We start from the raw sequence: 22,217 nt of genomic DNA, 5'->3' as shown, positions 1-22,217 counted from the left end.
TACGGTCCCGTGCCTTCACTGGACTCCGTGGAGAGCACCCCACTGGTGTTTCAGGACCACGCACAAACAGGCGCTCCCGTACTAACGCCTGGCTCTCCCGATCTCAGCACCTTTGGACCGTGGTTCTTCAAGAGCTTGGACTACCCGGCACCGAATGGGTGTTAGCCGTAGAGAGAGAATCCTTTATCAGATTTACTACAATGGTCTTTACTTAAATCTGAATTCACTTACTTGTAGCTCGTAGATGGAAGACCAATACCTGAGGTGTCTGTGTGCAGCTACTTGAAGGGAACACTAGGGCGCAGCAGCCTGTTGAGGAGGAGGAGGAGGAGCTGCCTGTGTTGAAGGTGTAGCCACCTAGGAGGTGCAAAATCCACTTGTAGCCGCCTATGGAAAGGAAGTGCAACCTCTTGCAAAAAGGAGATGGAAAGCCTGTGCAGCCACCAGCTGTAAATACAGCAGCCGTCTCGCTGCAGTGCACAGCCGCCTGGCTGTAGGAGAGGATGAGAGCAGAAGCGCAGTTCTGAAGTGGAGGAGGCGCAGCAGTTCTGAAGTGGAGGAGGCGCCAGTTTGTAGAGCACAGCTGCCGCCTGTATGCAGAACACAGCCGCCGCCTGTATGCAGAACACATTCGCCTATGGGGTGGCTCAGCCGCCAGTCTGAAGAGGAAAAGTAGCGCAGCCTAAAGAGGCGTGGAGGAACAGAGTCGCCGACTGCTGAGGTGGTGGAGATGGAAGCGCACGATCGTGTGTGTCCAGAGCAGAAGGGTGGTCGCCATCTTTTGAAGGTGTTGGAGGGGAGTTTCACGACCACAGCTGGCCGGCTCCCCAAGTTTGCATGGGGGCGGCCAGCTTCATGGTGTGGTGTGGGTAGGTGGTCATGCACCCACCCCCACACACACAAAAGGTTAAGTGTGGCTCCCCACCTTGGCCCATATGTGGGTGCCCACTTTTAATGAAATGTGAACATACAACCTTATAAAATAAAAGGTTAGAATTAAAACTTATTACACCACCAAGTGTAATACACTTACCACCTGTTCACATGCAACAAAACTCGTCAGAAGACAGAGCAAACTTCACGACTCACTGGCAGGCGTCCCCGCTCAGTAAGTGACACGTCAAGCGGGCAAACACAAAAATACAAGTCATGCGAAAACAGTTTCAAACATGCAAAACATGAGTGCATGTGCAAATAGTATCATGGACATATCTCCCGTTCATGGAACAAGTACAAAATATCTGTCGGGCACAAAATGGCACGACATAAAACTTAAATCTTGGTCTTCCTATGGAGTGACAGTCCCATAGGTAAAACACAGTTCCAGGCACGAGCCTCTCTATGGAGTGACAATCCCATAGGCAAGACACGGCACAAATACTGGCTCTTCCATGGCGTGATGATAGAACACAGTCTAGGTCATACACGGGAGGCACCAGTCTGGCTCCCGTCCGTACGACACCATCCTGCTAACACACGGGTGGCACCAGTCTGGCTCCCGTCCATGTCAAGCAAAAATACTGGCCTCTTCACATGAGACACCGGCCTGGCCTCAAGTGAACGAGACACAAAATTGGAGATGGACCAAATGGTTGGCCAATTGGTGACAGTTGGGGCGTTCGTCAAGCCAAAAGGTATGACCACAAATTCATAGTGGGCCCGTTCCATGCGAAAGGCTGTCTTGGGGATGTGTCCCTCCACAATCCACACTTGGTGGTACCCACTCTTTAAATCGAGTTTCGAGAACACCCTAGTCCCATTCAGCCTCTCGAGAAAATAATCTATTCGAGGCATCAGGAATCTACTCTTGATAGTCAGCTTATTGAGTGCATGATAATCGACACACAAACGAGAAGACCCATCTTTCTTCTTGACAAACAGGATCGATGCTTCAAATGGCGACACGCTAGGGCGGATAAAGCCAGATTGCAACAATTCTTGGAGTTGGCGGTCCAACTCCGATTCCATTGTCTTGGAAAGGCGATATGGAAACTTGCTTGGGGGTTCCGAGCCTGGGAGGAGATCAATCTTATGGTCGTCCGCCACTTATTTTGCACGGTAGGTTGCCTCTAAACAATATATAGTATTTGGGTACCCTTTGAAGCAGGGTCGTAGAACTAGGAAATGTCATAGGACTGATATCAACAAGTTGTATAGCTCTAGGTTGATGCCATTTGCCACATTAGATTTGTGTATTAAATTTGGTTTTACATGCAATTGATCACTTTTTACATGACTATTAAGTCATTGAACTAGTTCACCCAAGACTTTGTCGACGGTTTTAGGACTCCAAAAAAAAAATGTCGACTAGGTGACTAGTAGTTAATCTTGACAATAGGGCAATTTGGCAAGGTCATAACAGTCAAACTATCAAGAATTAGAAAAAACTTAAAACTACAAAGTTTAAGACTAGAGAAAATACTATAAAAAGTATTTGAGTGATGGACTTCCAAAAATGAGTGAAAGAGGCTTAAATTGACCTTCCAAAATAGCAAAAATGTTGATTTTTTGCAGAAAATCGTCAAAAAACAAAAAATGCTTATTTTGACTCTCAGATATCTTTAAAACCAATAGAATTTAGCATTGTTTGAATGTATGAATGTATGTTGTGTGTGTGCGTGGGATGTGTGTGTGTGGGAGCATATATTGATACCAAGTTCTACACCCACTATTAGGCATTGATGACGTTAGTGGGGATGTCATAGTATCTAGTCCATACTGTGCATGATGGGGTTGATGGTTTATTGTCTTGTGGATGACTACCATGAGGTTATAAATTGCACTTTTTCTTATAAGGTGAATTTAGGCATGTTCTTGGATTCATCTAGGTATAGCATATCTTGATACAGAGTTCTACACCCACTATTGGGCATTGATGACGTTAGTGGGGATGTCGTAGTATCTAGTCCATACCATGCATAATGGAGTTGATAGTTAAATAGTCTTGTGGGTTGACTACCATGAGTATATAACATGCACATTCCTAAAAGGTGAATTTGGGCATGTTCTTGGACTCAACTAGGTATATAATTCAGCCGTATTAGCGGACATACAGATTTCACATTGTGAAGTTTTCGTCCAAGTTGCGGCCAGTTGATATTGTGCTAATTCTTTCTATCTTTAGAGCGGTGCATTTTGCCCTATCAACTACTTATTTGCTGTACTAGTTCTTTCTATTCGCTACTTCCCTTAGTGCTAGGCTTCATTATGGCTGTGTGTGCCCTACAGCTTCGGAGGTTTACCGTTTGACAGAAACTCAGTACGAAGGGCTTTGTGTGAATATATGCTCTTATGTGTGCATGTGTGCGTGTGTGCGTGTGTGCGTGTTTGTGTGGCGTGCGTGTGTGAGAGCATATCTTAATACAGAGTTCTACACCCACTATTGGGCACTGATGACATTAGTGGGGATGTCGTAGTATCTAGTCTATACTATGCATAATGGAGTTGATAGTTATATAGTCTTGTGGGCTGACTACCATGAGTATATAACATGCACGTTCCTAAAAGGGCATGTTCCTGGATTCATCTAGGTATATATATATCTTTATGCTGTATTAGCGGACATGCAACTTTCACATTGTGAAGTTTTTATCCAAGTTGCAGCCAGTTGATATTGTGTTAATTCTATCTATCTTTAGTGGTGCATATGCCCTATCAACTACCTTTTTGTTGTAATAATTCTTTCTATTTGTTATGATCCTTGGTACTAGGCTTCATTATGGCTGAGTCTGCCATGTATCTCTGGAGCTCTAACAGAAAATCATACACAGACCTTTGTATGAATGTATGTTGTGTGTGTGTGTGGGAGCATATATTGATACCAAGTTCTACACCCACTATTGGACACTGATGACGTTAGTGGGGATGTCATCGTATCTAGTCCATACCATGCATGCAGCATGATGGAGTTGATGGTTTATTGTCTTGTGGATGACAACCATGAGGTTATAAATTGCACTTTCTTATAAGGTGAATTTGGACATGTTCCTGGATTCATCTAGGTTTGTTTGTCTCACAAGGTTTTTTTAGAACTTTCTAAGAGCTAAAATTTTTCTTTTTAAAGAAAATCCAAATTCTAAATGAACAAAAGTTACAAAGCTTTGAAACAGGGTTGTCGGGAAGATTTCAGAATGAAAAACTTCTCAAAATTTAGAAGTGCAACCTTACTTCCTAGTGAAACATATAGTCATAATAGGTTGTGAGTGTGTAATATAGAACATAAGGAACATCAATCAAATATTTACATGCAAAAAAAGGACTAGAACAAAATTGCAATACAAAAGATAGTTTATCCGATAGTTCCCGAAAGTATCTCGCCATGCCACTTCTTTAGTCACCTTTGATATACAATATGTAAAAGCGATGCATCCTCTTTTTATACAAGAGATTTGTAAAATCTTGATTAAAAGCTCAAGGGAAGTTGAAAAATTAGTATGCTAATCAAGATTGTATGGAGAATCTAAATCTAGCATTAGATCTCTGTAATTATGATTAAAAATTGATATTTCAAACAAAAATAGAAATCGTGCATATAAGAAAACTGCCAAAATTAGCATCATGTTTCTCCCTCTTTGGGTGTCGGAATCGAACAAGACAAAAGTTGTTTTGGGATTTTTAAGTGGTGAGGAATCTGATTTTGAGATCAGATTTCTCTAATTATGCTTCTAAAATAAAATTTCAGCAACACATAAAAACGAAATTATTGAAAGAAAACCTAATTAAGGCAAATGAAAACCTTGCACCTGTTCTCGAAAGTATCAATTGGAGCATAGTGAGTGCTCTAATGCCACTATTGCACAATGAAATAAATTGAAATCAAAATAATCAAATTTTCACTTCAAATAATAATTTGCAAGAAAATAAAGCATAGATACATAAACACCATATTGGGTCCAATTTACCTCCCCATGTGTGAGACCCGGTCTCACACATGAGTATTTCAATGCTTTATTAAGATACGAAGTAATTTGGTATAATCAATCTCTGTGATAGAGAGGAGACATCGTCTCATCAGAGGAGAAAAGAGAATATAGAAAGAAAGGAGAGCTCATCCAAGGAACCTGCAATTCTTACAAATCATGTTTAATAGAGTTATCTCTCTCTCTCTCTCTCCCTCTCTCCCTCTCTCTCTCACTCATGAAATAATTGAACCATACAAGAAAAACAGTAGAAGAAACTGATACTCTTTGTAGATGTTTTCCTGTCTCAGTCTCTCTTGACTCCGTGTATGTAGGTACAGGTCTGCAACTTGCAGCGGTTGTATGTAACTTCCGGGAGACAGCGTGGAGGGGGTTTCACAAAACACTTGACCATTAATGCAATTAAACATTGAAACCAGCCACAGCCTTAAACATATGCTACTTAATCCAATTGTAAAAGAGACATGTGCATAGATGACACCACATAGAGGTCGGAATGTGTTGGGGTAAAGGCACTATGCCCACCCTTATAGTGTGTACAAGCCCATAAGTTATAGTACATAGTACACTTAGTACTTTTAATGTACTAAGTGCACTATGTGTACTAGTGCAATATACATGTGTGATAGGGGAGTCACACACTCATCTCTTCGTGAGTTGACTTATCCCCACAACTCCATGCATATAGCTTTGCATTCTCCTAGTAATAGAGCTCCATCCCCTGCACACCCAGATTCAGCTTTTTTATTCAGTACTTTTTCATTTTGTTGGGATGACAGAGGATACCCCATACAGGTACTCCGATTTGTCTCATAGGCCGAGTTCGGCCTTTTGGAAGACGTTAATAAAATCTTTCTTTCTTTCTTTCTTTCTCTCTCTCTCTCTCTCTCTCCCTTGTTCTCTCTGTGTGTATGTCTCCTACATGAATCTCCAACCCTAATTCTTTTCCTCTCCCATTCAACTGGTATCAGAGCCCTGGTTTTAGGGTTTTGTTCTCAAGGGTGCTCATAGCTTCGCAGGCCCATGTTGCTGGAGAAGTAGCAACCAGGAGGAAAAGGTGCAAAGGATTTCCCACAGACAGTTGCAGCAGCGCTCGTCGCAGCAGGTGAGGAGCTAAACTCCACCAGCAAGCAGGTCGTGGAAAAAGGTAGCTAAGCAGAAAGGTAGCTAAGCAGACTGTCCAGCCATTCAGGCGTAGTCAGGCGCCTACAGCAACCTGTGGCGAAGGGCGTGTAGAAGCGCTGGCCACCTAGGCGAGTGGCGCTCAGCAGCGAGCGAACACAGGTCGACTAGGTGTCAGCTCGAAGCTAGGCTGGGCGAGCACGTGGCGTTGAGGCGTTGGTCCAAAAAGTGCAGCAACGCATGTAGCGAAAACACACGTAGCGAAAGGCTATTAAGCGCACAGCAATTGGGCTATTGCAGGATTAGCGAAGGGATCTCAATTGGAGGAGCCGAGGTGAAGAGGCGAGCTCAAGAGCAGTGGAGAGCGCCGTATTGTGAAGGATACGTGGAAGTGGGCATCTGAGGTTATCAGAGTGAGCCTGCTGGCTCCCAATGCTGCAGTTGCCGTTGCCATTCTAATCACTTCCCAGCATGCGGTAGAGCTGCCTCAAGAAGCTCACCCTTTTGCAGCAGCAACAGAATCAGCATCAACATCAGCAAGTTTTGCCCCCCCCCCCTTTCTGCATCAGATTTCTGCAACAGCATCAACATGAAATTCAGCCTACAAATCTGAGAAATTCAAAAATTAAGAGGCATTTGCCTTCAATTTTGGGAATTTCTTATCAATTCAATCAATTGAGCAGGTACAGGTGCCGAATTGCTCAATTTTGAGCAAAATTGGCAAAATTGGGTGACATTGGTCACAATCAGGATCAATTTGCAGGAAATTGGATGTCGAAATTTGGGGCTTTTGATGTAATTGTGCAATTAAGCAGTCATACATGCTGTATGGTGTGAGAAATCGCACATTTGGGCAAAATTGCAGCAAATTGCAGTGCAAATCAAGGGGCTTTTGTGCCGATTTGATCGATTTGCATGCAGGCAATCACAGTTGACGCTTTGGGCAACGTGTTGATGCCTGTCAAGCACTCAATGTGCCTGTAAATCAAGGGGCTTTCATGTATTTGATGTATATGTGGCCAGGGGAAAGCACTGTGAACACTCTGGATGCCTTCATGTGCGTCAATGTACCATGTATGATCAGAAATTGATCTTAAATCAAGGGGCTTTTCAAGATTTTATGCTTGTTAAGCTTGGCAAAGCAGCAGGCAAGACATTTATGCCTTGAATCCTCAGAAATCAGCTTGCAGTCAAGGGGCTTTTGCCCAATTTCTGTTCGGGACTGTTGTATGCAGTGTTCGGGACTGTAAAAGTCTGATTTTCACTCATTTGGACAGCCAGGATAGCATTTATTGCTACTGTACCGGCTGGTACAGATTTGGTACAGTTTTGTACAAGTTTTGGCATGGCTGTACACTGATTTGAGTGAGGAAAAAATTCATTTTCAGTTGCTGTACTTGCCGGTACAGGTTTGGTACATCATTGGTGAGCACTTGGTACTGTTGTACAGTACTTTGGAAGGGCAACAGAGCACATTTAAGGTGCTGTCCTAAATCTGCAGCAACCAGATTTTGGTGATTTCATCACATACAGTGGGAGTAGAGTTGCATTTGTGCTTCCGCAGTGGGAGATAAAGCTTGGGAGAATAACTGTGAGCACTTTGTGTGCTTTGGTGCAGTGTTTGCACATTTTGCAGGGAGTCAGGCATTTATAGGTTGCATATTGCTATGGCAACCACAGGTGAGAGCTCTTCATTGCTTCACATCAAGAAGCTTGAAGGCTCACATAACTATGATATTTGGCAAACCCAGTGCTATAATGTGTTGCTCCAGAAGAAGCAGCACAAGCCTATCAAAGAAAGGGGTGTAAAGCCCGCTTCTCTTACTGCTGAAGAGTGGGAAGATATGGATGAGTTGGCAAGATCTACTATCATGTTGTCTGTGTCAGACACTTTACTTTTCAGCATTCGTGAAGAGAAGACAGCTTGGGGAATGTGGCAGAGATTGCAGGACTTGTATGCCCAGCAAAGTGCCTCAAGCAAAGTGTATTGGTTGAAGAAACTCATAGGTCTTCAGATGAAGGAAGGGGCGTCTATGGCAGCCCATCTAAATGAGTTTAATGGTATTGTCAGCCAAGTTATTAATCAAAAGCTGGCAATGGACGATGAGTTCAAAGCCACTTTTCTCTTATGCACTTTGCCAGAGAGTTGGGGGACATTCAGGACAGCCACTAGCAATTCGAATGCTATGCTGTCATATGCAGTTGTTGAGGGTGCTCTTCTTCAAGAAGAGATGAACAGGAAGAACAATTCTGTTGGAAAGTCCAATGCAATGAATGCACGTGGGAGATCCCAACAAAGGGGTAAAAGCCAAGAAAGGGGAAGGAGCAAGTCCCGCTCCAAAAAGGACTTGGAATGCCATTATTGTGGCAAGAAGGGACACATTAAAAAGCAATGCTACAAATGGAAAAATGATCAAAAGGAAAAGGGAAAAGGCAAAGACAAAGACAAAGATGAAGCCAAAGATGTAAAGCCAAAGGGCAAAAGTGGAGTCAAGATTGAAGAAATCAATGTGTCACATGCAGGTGACCGTGAGGATGAAGTCCTATTCACGTCTTCACTTGATGCCCATTCACTTCTTACAGGTGGTCATGGTATGCACTCATGGATCATTGATTCAGGTGCCTCCTTTCATGTCACAGGTTGCAGAGACTTGTTTGTCAGGTATACTGCTGGCAATGAAGGAGTGGTTTATTTGGGTGATAACCATGCATGCAAGATTCTTGGCAGAGGTGATGTGAGGCTTGTGTTTTCAGATGGCTCACAGCTTATGCTCCATGATGTCAGTGCCTGAGATCAAGAAGAATCTGCTTTCTACTGGACAGCTTGATGATGCTGATTATGTTACCACATTTGGTCGTGGAAAGTGGAAGATTAGTAAGGGCTCACTGGTTGTTGCCAGAGGCTCTAAGGTGGACACTCTTTACTTTATGCATGCAGGTGTTTGTCACCATGCTAATGTAAATGCAACCGAGCTGCCGGAAATTTCTATGTGGCATAGCCGGTTGGGACACATGAGTGTCAAGGGAATGGAGCAATTGTCTCGTTTGGGTTACTTGCCTTCTCTAAAGTTTTCAAGTTTTCAGTTTTGTGAGCATTGTATATATGGCAGGCAACTGCAGTGCCCCCACAAGAAAGCTCTTGGACAGAAAGATGCTCAGTTAGAGCTTGTGCATACAGAAGTATGTGAGATGCCTCAGCTTTCTTTGGGAGGGGCAAAATACTGTGTGTCTTTTATAGATGATGCCACACGCAAGGTGTGGGTTTATCCTCTTCGTTTGAAGAGTGATACATTCGCAGTGTTTCAGAAGTTTGTTGCTCATGTTGAGAATCAAACTGGCAAAACACTGAAGGCTTTGCGTTCCGACAATGGTGGAGAGTATATGTCCAAACTGTTTCAGGACTTTTGTGATGCTAAAGGCATCAAGAGGGAGCTCTCTACTCCTTATGATCCTCCACAAAACGGGACAGCAGAGAGGATGAACAGGACCATTCAGGAGAAGGTCCGTTCTATGTTGTCACATGCTGCATTACCTCATGGTTTTTGGGCTAAAGGTGTTATGACAGCCGTTCATCTTATAAACAGGTCACCTAACACGAGGCTTGGTGGGAAAGTGCCAGAGGAAGTATGGACAGGGAAGCCTCCATCATACAAGCACTTGAGAGTGTTTGGTTGCGTTGCGTACGTGCACATACGCAGGGAAATGCGCACCAAACTTGATCCTAAGTCTCACAAATGCATATTCCTAGGATATGGTGACAGAGGTGAAATGGGGTATAGACTTTGGGATCCCGTGAATAGAAAGATTATACGCAGCAATGATGTCATTTTTGATGAAACATGCATGTATAAGGAGCCTGCAAGGCAACAGGAGCCTGGCAGAGTCATCTTTGATGATGATGGACATCATGGACAACAACCAAGGGCTGTAAATCAGCCATTACAGCAGCAAAACCAGCTCTTAAATGGTGCTGAAAATGGTCCAAATGGACAGCCAGAGATGGCAGAAGATATCCCTATGGATATACCACAGTTAGAGGAGATACCGGGCATGATTTTTCAGCCTTATGGCATGGAACAGGAGCCACCAATGGGTGATATGCAGGCTGGACAGCAACCTGCAAATGATGGTCATTGGGTACGGAGGTCCACAAGACCCTCCAGAGCCCCTGACAGGTTTGTTCCAGGGGTTGACTACTTGATGCTCACTGACTGTGGGCAGCCCTCATGTTACAAGGAGGCTTTACAGAGGGCAGACAAGGCTCTTTGGGAGCGTGCCATGAAGTCAGAGATGGATTCTCTGTACAAAAATGGAACATGGAAGTTGGTGCATTTGCCTGCAGGCAAAAAGGTTTTGCCATGCAAGTGGGTTTACAGGCTCAAAGTTGCACCAGATGCAAAGCCAAGATACAAAGCCAGGTTAGTGGCTAAGGGCCTCAAGCAGAAATATGGTGTGGACTTTGAGGAGATCTTCTCTCCAGTGGTCAAAATGACCACACTTAGAGCTGTGTTAGCTTTGGTTGCACATGATGATCTGGACTTGATTCAGATGGATGTGAAGACTGCTTTTCTTCACGGTGATCTCCATGAGGAGATATATATGCAGCAGCCAGAGGGTTATGCAGTGAGTGGAAAGGAGAAGCTTGTATGCAAGCTGAAAAAGAGTCTTTATGGGCTCAAACAGGCACCAAGAGAATGGTATCATAAATTTGATACATTCATGAAATCCCAGAAATTCAGGAGAAGTGACATAGATCACTGCTTGTACACCAAGAAAGCTTTGGATGGCAGTCTATTGATCCTCATCTTGTATGTTGATGATATGTTGATTGCCGGGAAATCTCGTAAGGAGATGGATGCCTTGAAGCAGAGGCTGCATCAAACCTTTGATATGAAGGATTTGGGTGATGCAAATCACATTTTGGGTATGCGGATACTTCGGGACAGAAATCAGCATGTGTTGTATTTGTCTCAGAAGGAATACATTGGCAAAGTCTTGCAGAGGTTCAATATGGACGGGGGGAAGAAGACTAGTACTCCTTTGCCTCCGTATGTGAAACTCAGTGCTATGGACAGCCCACAGTCAGATGATGGCAGGGCTGATATGGCCAAGATTCCGTATGCTTCAGCTTGTGGCAGTCTCATGTATGCCATGGTTGCTACTAGGCCGGACATTGCATTTGCAGTGGGAGTGGTTTCTAGATACATGGCCAACCCTGGCAAGAAGCATTGGGAAGCAGTGAAAGGTGTCATGAGATACCTGAAGGGCACACAGGATATGTGCATTTGTTTTGGCAAACAGGATGCATTAGTGCATGGTTATACGGATTCGGATTATGCTGGTCATCCAGATAACCGGAAGTCTACTACCGGTTATGTATTTACATTCACAGGAGGTGCTGTGTCATGGATATCCAGGATGCAGAAGTGCACTGCCTTATCTACACAGAGGCCGAGTATATTGCAGCCACAGAGGCTTGCAAGGAGGCATTATGGCTATCTCGGTTAGTGGTTGATTTGGGCTATACAGGGGATATTCCATTGTTGCATTGTGACAGTCAGAGTGCCATCCAGTTGGCAAAGAACCCTGTCTTTCATGCAAAGACGAAGCATGTGGATGTGAAGTATCACTTCATCAGAGAGGTGATAGAGAACAAGCAAATTCAGCTTGTTAAGATTCATACGGATGACAACCCGGCTGATCTGTTGACAAAGAGTTTGCCTCCGGAGCGGTTTGCTCATTGCAGACACTTGATGGGCATTGGATGAGGCCAGTTTCAGCCTTGATATGGCCTTGTATATTATCATGGACATGCTGATTTTTTTTCTTTTCCTTTACTTAAGGGCACTTTGCCTTTAAGTGGGAGGTTGTTGGGGTAAAGGCACTATGCCCACCCTTATAGTGTGTACAAGCCCATAAGTTATAGTACATAGTACACTTAGTACTTTTAATGTACTAAGTGCACACTGTGTACTAGTGCAATATACATGTGTGATAGGGGAGTCACACACTCATCTCTTGGTGAGTTGACTTATCCCCACAACTCTCTCTCTCTCTCTCTCTCTCCCTTGTTCTCTCTGTGTGTATGTCTCCCACATGAATCTCCAACCCTAATTCTTTTTCTCTCCCATTCAGAATGGGCCGGCCCCCCCTCCCCCTGGAGTATTTTATTACCCAAGGAGAAAATATAACATGTACAAGCTTTGAGGGCCTTACTCTTTCCATGGGAGATGCCTTACTCTTCCCATGGGAGATGCCGGATTATCCATATACAACCATCATTGGACCATACACATGGGCTTTCATTAAAAGAAGCCCCTAAATACTATGAATGTGTGTAAACCACCTCGTCCTGTGAGGGTACTGATCTTCCCCATCGCTAGGGGTCTTGAAGATGCCATATGTGAAAAATTCAGCTGAAGCAAACAATATACCATATACATCACCATGAACAAGTTGGGCAGCACCATGGGCAACCAAAACAGGTCATGGCAGCACCAATAGAGCTGGTACAACAGCTACAAAATTTGAAACTGTAGGTACAACCTTGCACTCAGTTGGTACAATGGTTGGTACAGTAAGTACAAGGGTTGGTAACTATCACATGGATTATATAGCATTCACGATTCAAATAATCATTTAAATAATATTCTCATAACAATAGGTGGCTAGAGAGTTGTCGTCTTGTTTCACAGCGGCAGTACAGAGGACGTGGTCACAGAACAGGCTGCTCGGCGAGCCCGTTTCTTGTTGACCTCGGTAGATAAGAAAGTGTAGGGATTTAGCACAGGCATGACAACGAGCATCAAGTTTGAAGCTCATTGTGCTAAATTCGTCATTTAGGGCACATAATTTGTGTGCGATTTCATGGTTGCCCCTCTAGTGGGTGTAGATATTATCTTAGGGATCCAATGGTTTTGCAAGTTACCCCAGACGTTGACTGGGAGCAGCACACGTTTCCGAAATGTGTTCAAAGCTCTCGTGATCATTAAGTGTCAACCGTGGATATCTAACTTTTTGGTCATTAGTCATATCTAGGCTAAATGAGAGATGTGGAAAGGTGCATAGTATCATAGTTGCTTGACGTTTTTAAAACGGGAAGTTTTATACTTTTAAAAACGTTTTTTATTTTTGGAGAAGTTTTTTATTCATTAATTTTTTAAAGTGTAATTATGGCTTGTATCTATAGTTTTTAAGCCTAGGATGTTGGAACCATAGATTTCATGAAAACAATGACCAAGGAACCACAGATTTCAAGTTCTTTTAAGTTCTCGCATTAGGAGAAGCTGCATCTTCATTGACTTTAATATTAATTTACCAATGACCATTCAACATTAACCATTCATATACATTGTAAAGTTTAAAAATCGAAAGAATGATAATTGAAGAACTCAGACTCCAGAGGCTAGAGCTAAGACTCAAGATGAAGAGACAAGTAACATAATCCACCATCCATGATCCATGATCAAAGTCGAATCAAAATGCCAAATTCCAATCACAAGTGCCAAGTACAAATGAAATAAAAATAATGTCAAGACTGAAGACTGACACTCTAGAGTCTACACATCCATCTCAACATCATGATCAGATGCCTCAGTCTCTGAATCTAACTCGAGCACTAGATCTCGCTGCTGATGAATTGGTCGTGGCTTGAACTTGGGTCTGACTCTCGAATGGATCGCGTGGTCTGAATCGACTGCATGGCCTCCTCGTAGAGCATAGCATAAATGTCTCACTCATTTGGTGGGATCTCTGGAATTTCCTTCACCCTCTCGATGTCGATCAAGTCAACATTCACCTGGCGAGGCTCAATGGGATTGCCTTTCTCCTCAAGAAGACGAAGGTTGCAGTGGCAATACACCAAACGCTCCGGCTGAGCGATAGATAATCTGTTCCTCTTCTTTGTGTGAAAGAGGGCCCAAGTACTCCAGTTTCTCTCACAAGGACCCGAGCTGCAGTCCTGTGAGAGAACTCTCATGGCAATGCTGCAGCCTTCTTCCAAAAGGCGTCATCTCCCATTATAGTGGTTTTAAACTTCACATATTTGGGCCTTCTTTCTTTTACCTCATTCATCTCAAACCATGCACGTGAAACAACTGTGCGCAAGAGTCCGGACCGAACTCGTAGTACCCTGTCAACTAGAATAAACATGTAGGCAAATCTAGTGGAGGAGGGTTTTTGGAGCTGCAGCTCACTCTCTACTCTAAAGATGTTCAGCACCTCTGGCCTCTTTGTCACAAATTTGACAATGAACTTTGAAGTGGCCAACACTTTGGCAACCCATGGCATCTTTTCTATATCCTCCATCAACAAATCCAAGCTATGTGATGCACAAGGAGTCCAAACAATTTTTGGGAACTCATGCAATATACGGCCCATACCGACATAATTAGAGCCATTATCTGTAATAACTTGCACTATGTTCTTTGGGCCTATCTCCATCACAGCCTCACGCAAGTGTCTCCAAATGAACTCTCCTGTCACCACTGTACCTGGCAAAGAGGCATCGATAGCCTTTAAGAACATAGTGTACTTGCAGGAGGACACCAAAATGTTATACACACTTCTTTTGCGTACATCTGACCATCCATCACATAGAAGTGTGCATCCATATTTCTCCCATGTAGCTCTAAGGGGTTGTATGTCCTCCTTTGCTTGCATACGCTCTCGCCTAAGCTCACAAGTGCGCAAGGCCTCGTATGAAGGTCCCTCCCACTCATAGCCGATGCGGCTCAGTGCCCTCATGCAACTTTTCCATCGCTTTGTCTTCAATATGTGGAAGGATAATGCACATTGAATGAAAAATTTGGTTATCTCCCTGGTAGCCGCTGCCACAGCTTGCTTTTGGATGCCTGCTTCCACACTCCCCCTCTTCAATGCATTCACCATGGGCAACTTAGGTGGATGTGACGGTGCGCCACTAACATGCATTTGCATGTTCACCAAACTTGAAGCCACATCTTGCCCAGCTTGACCCAATCCTTCACTTTTCTCTTCTTGATCCTTTGCCCTTTTGGTCACACCTTGACCACTGCCCGACAACTCCTCTCCCTCATCTTGAGACTTTGCAGCCATCTGTGCTCTTACTTGATTCACCACATCTTTGGGCACTCTAGGGCATATAGCAATGCCCTTTCCCTTTAACCCGGCCAAGTGGGCTTTGATACGGTAGCCTTCCCTGTATAAATGTCACCACATTATTTGCATCTCCACTTGCATTGGCCACTTTCATTGTTATTAGTTAGGTCCTCTACATGTGCATTCACTAGATCGGAAGTTCGGCCCATTTCAAGACTCAGGAGCAAATGGGGCAAAGACGGATGTAGAAGAGGCAAAAGGCGGTAGCAGAGCTCCAGATGGCAGAGGCGGGAGCACTGAGCAGAAGGGGTAGGTTTGAGGTGGCCCGTGGGAGCAGTAGAGAGGCGGGAGCAGGTTGCTGCCTGCAGCAGATAGGAGGGTGCAGCCTGCAGAGACTGAAGTAGCACTGCTGCAGGTGGGAGCAAGCGGAGGTTGGAGTAGAGGGAGCAGCGGCAGCAGGCTTGGAGCAACAGGCGGCTGCAGCTCGTGTACGGTGGAGGGCGGCGGCAGCAAGATCGAAGAATCGAAGAAGTACAAACGAAAAAGTACAGGCGGCGACACGTTATCCAAGGATTTTTTCACCAAAAAAAAATCACTTGCAAAAAAATGCATTCTCAAAAACAAAACGTTTCAAAATGTTCACGTTTTTTATTCCTTGAAAAAAGTGCGTTTTTAAACAACTATGCATAGTATGCGGTGATCTATGTTCAGACCACTCAAAGACGATTACTAGTGCTTCGAAGACAACCTACGGTTACTAGGCCATGCATGACCGGTTCCAAAAGATTTTTTCTTTGAGACAACTTGCCTCCTAAGGTCCCCCCATCTAGATTGGAGGAACATAAATTTGAACTCTCCTAGGTTCCGAAACCTTGAGCAAGTTTCCATATCGCCTTAGCAAGGCCATGGAGATGGAGTTGGATCGTCAACTCCATGAGTTGCTGCAATCTGGTTTCATACGCTCTAGTTTGTCTCCATTCGTAGCCCCGATCCTTTTTGTGAAAAAGAAGGATGGATCTTCTTGACTTTACATAGATTATTGGGCGCAACAAGCTGACAATCAAGCGTAAATTCCCAATGCCTCGGATTGACTATACATTAGACTGTGTAACAGGGGATGGATCTTCTCGACTTTACATAGATGATTGGGCGCTCAACAAGCTGACAATCAATTATTAGGCGCTCAACAAGCTGACAATCAAGAATAAATTCCCAATGCCTTGGATTGACTACACATTAGATTGTGTAATAGGTCTTTGTAAGTGCTGTGGCATGGGTACTTAGCTTATCTTCAAGAAAACAACAAATTCACATGTAAAACCTTGAGAAAATCAGAAAACAAACAAAAGAGAGAGTAGAGAGAGAAGAAACCACACTAGGGGTCGGAATAGCCTTGGGCCAATCCCCCCCTCCAAGTTATATTAGATTGAACCCCTTGGAGGAGTCTTGAGTACAAGTTCTTAGAGCTAGAGAGCTCTCGTCTTTTTACATGTCTCAACAATGAGAGAATAGCTGAATTTATAGTTCTTGCCCAAAAGCACTTGGCAAATGTGCTTTAAAACTCACTTATAGCCCAAAAGTATCTTTTTAAAACTAAAAAGCTCTCCTCTTTTTAGTATTTTAGTCTTTTGCTTTCCAAAAGATGATCGCATCATTCCAAGCCTGCAAGGTTGCCTTGCGCTGCTATCCTTCCACATGGCAGTGCCATGTCATCATTGCCATGTCATCAGTGTCACGGCTCTTATCCTTTTTTTCTTGGGAGTTGCGTTGCATTTTTGCATGTCAATAACTTGTATTTTGATGCTTCGGTGACATCCCCCCAACTTCTTAAATAGTCTCCTCAATTGATAGGTCTAGCTTTGTCTTAGCTTTTCCTTGCTTTTTTCTTGCCTTTTTCTTTGCTTTTTCTTGCTGCGGGCCTAGCTCTCCTCTCTATGGCTCTTGAGACATGGTTCTTCATGTGGAATGTCCTCTTCTCTTGTGCTTGGCTCCGGGGAGCATATTGCCCTCACGGTTTTCACCCTTCACATAAAGTGACCTTGGGTTTGACCTTTCTGGGAGATACTCCCACCCCTTGCACCTCTAGGGTCGCCCTCGGGCAAGAGTTTCCCAGCATGATTCTCTGCCTATCAAGATCAACTGCACGCGTTATATGTCTGAAGACACAAACACGTGTACATGTAAGATCGCCATGCAAGGCAGGCAATGTCTTTGTATCTAGCCTCAAAAAACCTGATGGCCTCTTTTTGTGATCGTCGTTGCCGCCTTCAGATCCCTGTTGAGCTGGCTCGCTTGATTCAAAGAAATGGAGTTTGATTGTGGAGTATCTTCAAAAAGTGCTGCTTGCCCATGTTGGAACAGAATCTACTTCACTTTCCTGGCCTTATGCCTACTGAAGCTGTCTCCTGCCTCTTGATGTTGTCTGCCTACTTCTGCTATTGTACTACCGCCAGCTGTCGAGCTGCTGGTCGCTTGATTCAAAGAAATGGACTTTTGATTGTGGAGTATCTTCAAAAAGTGAATTTGGGCATGTTCTTGGATTCATCTAGGTATATAGAATCTACTTCACTTTCCTGGCCTTATGCCTGCTGAAGCTGTCTCCTGCCTTTTGATGTTGTCCACCCTACTTCTTCCATTGCACTGCCGCCAGCTGAGGCTGTTGGGAATACGAAGGTGCTAAAAAGTGTGTTAGCATAGGAAGCTTGCACAACTGTTATGTGGATTAGCTTGTTGCTCTTCTGTAGCTGCTCTTGGCAATTGGAAGGCCGCCACTACATTGAAGAGACAATGGTGAGCTTTATGCTGGCTTTTGTGGTTGAGAAGCTGAAGCTCACAGGCGTGATTTTGAAGTTCTGGAGTTGCTACCTGTAACCTATGGCAAGTGGGTGCTATATGTCCCAGCAGTAGACTGTAGGAGACGTGGACTGCCCTAATCTAAGTGCTAAACTCACTACTAATGCTTTAATCTTTAATCAAAAAACTTGCCAGTCAACCAACCATAGCACTATGCACAACCATGGCTGTGATACCAATTGAAGGTTTCAGCGCTGCAGTCCACAGGAGATGTAGAAGCTACAGGGGGATGGAAGATGTCCATGATGGTGAATGGACAAGGGAAAGGGAGAATGAAAGAGTGATCTGACAACCAAGAGAATACATGACTCAATGATATTCTTTTGATTAGTTGTGATGATAAAGCTTCACCAAGTACAATCCTTTTATAGCCTTAAAGGCTCATCTAAATGACATCATTGCTTATGTCCAAAAGGTATAATATCTAGATATTTATTCTAACCACTCTAAGAGGCTATTCACACACTTACTCACCTACACACATAATTGAGTGTTTACACACACACACACACACACACACACACACACACACACACAAAGAACAATAGCCCTTTTAGGCGCTGTTCGTACATAGACACAAGTGGGTACACAAACAGGGGTACACGTACATGATGGGTACACACACAGACGGATACACACATACAAGACTCTGAATCCCAACAGTGCTTGCCTCCTTTTTTTCCAGGGTGGTCATCATGATTGTGTTTTGGGCTGGTAACTGGTTTCTGTTTCTTTGTTACCTTCATCCATTTAGAGAGAAGAAGAAGAAGAAGAATGTATTATCGTCCTCTGGGAGCCGATAAACGGCCCATGGGACCTCCACGAAATTATTACAAAGCTGTAAGAAACAAAAAACCAAGCCTCCCCCCTTCATTGGAGGGAAATACAAAGCCTTCTCCCTTCATGGGAGTGATATGGAGCTTGTCGTATGGTCGCATTGTTAGCCATGATGTTTAAGAATCTTGGTGATATAAATGCCTACAGCAGCAAGCTTGGCATGTGTGAGCACATCCACCAAGTCATGATATCCTTCTAGAATGGTATTAAAGTCCTTTCTTATGTGGTCATATTGTGGGCATGTTAAAAGGACATGTTCCTCCCTCTCCACTGCTCCCAAAGTGCATACTTTGCATAGTCTTTTCTCTTTTGGGATATTGCTCCATGCTCCTTTTTCAATCTCGAGTGTGTGTGACCTAGTCCGGATAAGTGCAAGACCTCTCCTTGCATTGGTGGGAATAGGCATGCTTATGTATTTCTGAGCATTGTCTTCTTCACTTGAGTATGTGACTCAATAGTTTGGGTTGATGTGTGAGCCATAATATTCAAATTTAGCCCTTTTTTCTGATGATTGCCATTCACAGTGGAGTGCTTCCAATAGTGCTTGATGAAATGCCTTCTCATCTACTTCATCTGATGCTGCATTTAGATAGGAGTCTACCTCCCATCTTTGAAACCAGCCGTTGATGTCATGCATCCATCCTGAAGATAGCATCTTGCTTTTGTTTGTTTTCTGAGGTCTTTTACTTGCTAGCAAAGCTTTCTTCGGTAGTCTCCCCATCTGCATGGACTTGACCTTCTTTATGTACTTGAAAACCCTTTGGAGTGCTCGAAGCTCGATGGGTCTGCTGCCTGTTTCAAGCATTAATATAGAGTAAGGTGTAGTGGTTTTGACTTCTAGGTGTCTTCTGAGGAATGCCTTTTGCATCTTCTCAATGTCATTCCATGTTGATGGTGAGATACTTCCACCCCATACCTCTACTCCGTATAGCACAGTTTGTACGACATAGCATCAAATAAGATACGGCTGATGTGCCATCTCCTGATGTTACTGTTGCTGCAATCATTCTCAAAGCGGTAATATTTCCCCCATCCAGGATCAATCCTTCTTTGTATGCACTGATTCCATCTGTGGTTTGCTGGAATATCAACTCCTAAATAGCAACGTGTTTTGCTGTGGGATCTTCTTAAGGACTCAGAAGGCTTTAGAGAGAGAGCTTGAAGTCATGCAGAAGAAGGAAAACTTTATGGCAGAGATGGCCAAGGTTGAAGCTCTTTTCAATCAAAAAGCCCGTGAACAGGAGTCGAATTTACAGGACAGGCAACACAACGAAATGATGCAGGTAATCAGAGCATTTTGGATTGGAGAGCTTTGCTCGTAAGTATGCTTGTGTAATGCGGGTTTTAAGGTGTGATGTAGTCTTGAACTTGAGTGTTTGTCTTCAGCTTTTGGAGGAGGCTAAGGAAGAGAGAGAGAAGTTGCTGAAAGAGTGGCTGGGCAAGCAAGAGATTCTCAAGAAAGGAGAAGAAGCAAAGCAAGCAAAGAAACAACTTGAAGAAGAAGTGGTTAGACCAGACATGAAGCCCTACTTTTGTACTCTTTGCATTGATGGGATGTTTCTTGCCATGCCTGACATAGCTTGTTTAAGGCTGTTTCTGACTTATTCTTCATATTCTGGTGTGATCCAGGCTTGTGAATGTGGTTTGTGCTTGGATCCTATCAATGAAGATAACCGTGCTGTCTTCATACCATGCGGTCATGCAACGATATGTATAGAGTGTGCCACTGAAGTGTTTCAAATGAAAGGCTTTTGCCCTTTTTGTCGGGAAAAGATTAGTAAAAAGCCTATTTTGCTACCAAAAAAGATGTTCATGTGACAGGTGCAGACTCTTGTAAATATGATAGTGGCAAATTATGTCTTACCTAGATGCTTATGAACTTAATTTTGCAGAGTTAGAAAATAGGTGGAATTTTCAAGTGTCAATAGCGGACATGCAATGAAGGCCTGAAACTAAGCTAAATTTAAATTCTAGGGCAGGGTGGACCCTTGAGAATGTGGGTGTGCATGTGCGTGTTAAGCCGAACGAGTAAGCAATGACTACATATTGTTGACTCTACAGATGGCTTTCACTCTTGGCCTTTGTTGAAGTAGATAGAGAAGTTTGTATGAGGTAAAGGTTGATGGTAAAGACTCTAGTTGTCAAAAGAGTGGAAACATGGTATTAACTTATTGATAATGTGGCACTCCATGTGTAGAGATTAGGGTAGAGTAACCCGGCATACAAACAACCCCTCCCTGCCTTCTTTTTTCTTTATGGTCTCTTTCTTTCTGCTTTTGTTCTTTAAGGGTCTTAAGGCCATCTTTGCCACACCCTTTTCGTTGTTTTTGGGAAGGTGCGCTTGCCAATTTGAAATTTTCAAGGCATATAAGGCTTCCTTGAGTGCTATATTTTATTCATGCATGAATTACTTCATCAGAATGACACTTTTATCTTACTGTCTTGTTTAATAGGCTTTTTTCCATGATTATCTGGAGACTATGGTGATGCTTGACCCAGCTTGCCAATTTATTTCTTAATCTTCACCATAGGGCCATTACATATGCCTATAAATTCTACTTGATTTTAGTGAGATCAACATGTTTTTTTCTTGAGCAAATTAAGGAATCTCTCCTCATTTTCCACAATATTAGCCAACAATGTGCATGCCAAGTTCCTCAATCATTTTTGTTAGGGGTTTTGGCTATTTTAATGCTAATTGAAACAAGTGAAAAATTCACCAAATGCATGCCTTCCTCTTATATCACTCAGAATGATTTGTGTAATCAAGAAGTAAGATTTTCCTTTCAATATCTAATAAATACTGCTAAAGTGGGTTTGAATGTTACTCTTGCTTTCTTAAAGTATAACGGCTTTTAAAGTGTGTGTGTGTGTGTGTGTGAGAGAGAGAGAGAGAGAGAGAGAGAGAGAGAGACTTATATTTGTTTGTTTGTTTGTTTTCTTTTTGGGAGGGGTTGGGGGGTTGGGGACACACAATCTAGCATGGAGTCAAAGCTCGAAGTCACACAAGTCAAGCATGAAGTTTTGAATTGTATCATGATGCACCTAAAGTTTGGAAGGTAGATCTATAAGCCAGTCTTTTTGATCTCTCCCACTTATTCAACCTGTGTGAAAACAAGATGCAAATACACATTCGAGGGTGTCGCTTCATGCATTATGTACTTGAATGATGGGGACATGCATCACATGAATGCACGATGACCATGTGAATTCATGGCATGATTAGTTATGTACAAATAAATACAGTGCAACATATGACTATAAAATTATTTGTCATGTTATAGGAAAATCGCTTATGATGTGCTAGTCGAAAACCGTCAAATGCGAAAAATTGTGATAACATATGTTTTGCCAAAAAATAATAAAAAGACTTAATAATGAGCAATTTATTTTTCTCTTCACGCGACT

At 43.2% G+C, this 22,217-nt stretch overlaps 1 protein-coding gene across 1 annotated transcript in view; it reads left to right on the top strand.

Annotated features, from left to right (window-relative positions):
- The window catches only part of LOC147641757 (uncharacterized), a 44,870-nt gene extending 23,879 nt beyond the window's left edge, over nt 1–20,991 (top strand). The window contains exons 4-6 of the mRNA XM_086799179.1: nt 19,942–20,092; nt 20,196–20,315; nt 20,439–20,991. Of these exons, the coding sequence (XP_086655305.1) occupies nt 19,942–20,092; nt 20,196–20,315; nt 20,439–20,627 (460 nt within the window). The 3' untranslated portion in view covers nt 20,628–20,991. The remainder of the gene's footprint in view (nt 1–19,941; nt 20,093–20,195; nt 20,316–20,438) is intronic.
- Nucleotides 20,992–22,217: the final 1,226 nt, after the last annotated feature.

This window comes from Cibotium barometz, chromosome 1 (genome assembly GCF_041138505.1).
Source record: "Cibotium barometz isolate CiBa-2024 chromosome 1, ASM4113850v1, whole genome shotgun sequence".
NCBI lineage: Eukaryota > Viridiplantae > Streptophyta > Polypodiopsida > Cyatheales > Cibotiaceae > Cibotium > Cibotium barometz.
This window is presented reverse-complemented; position numbering and strand designations above follow the sequence as displayed.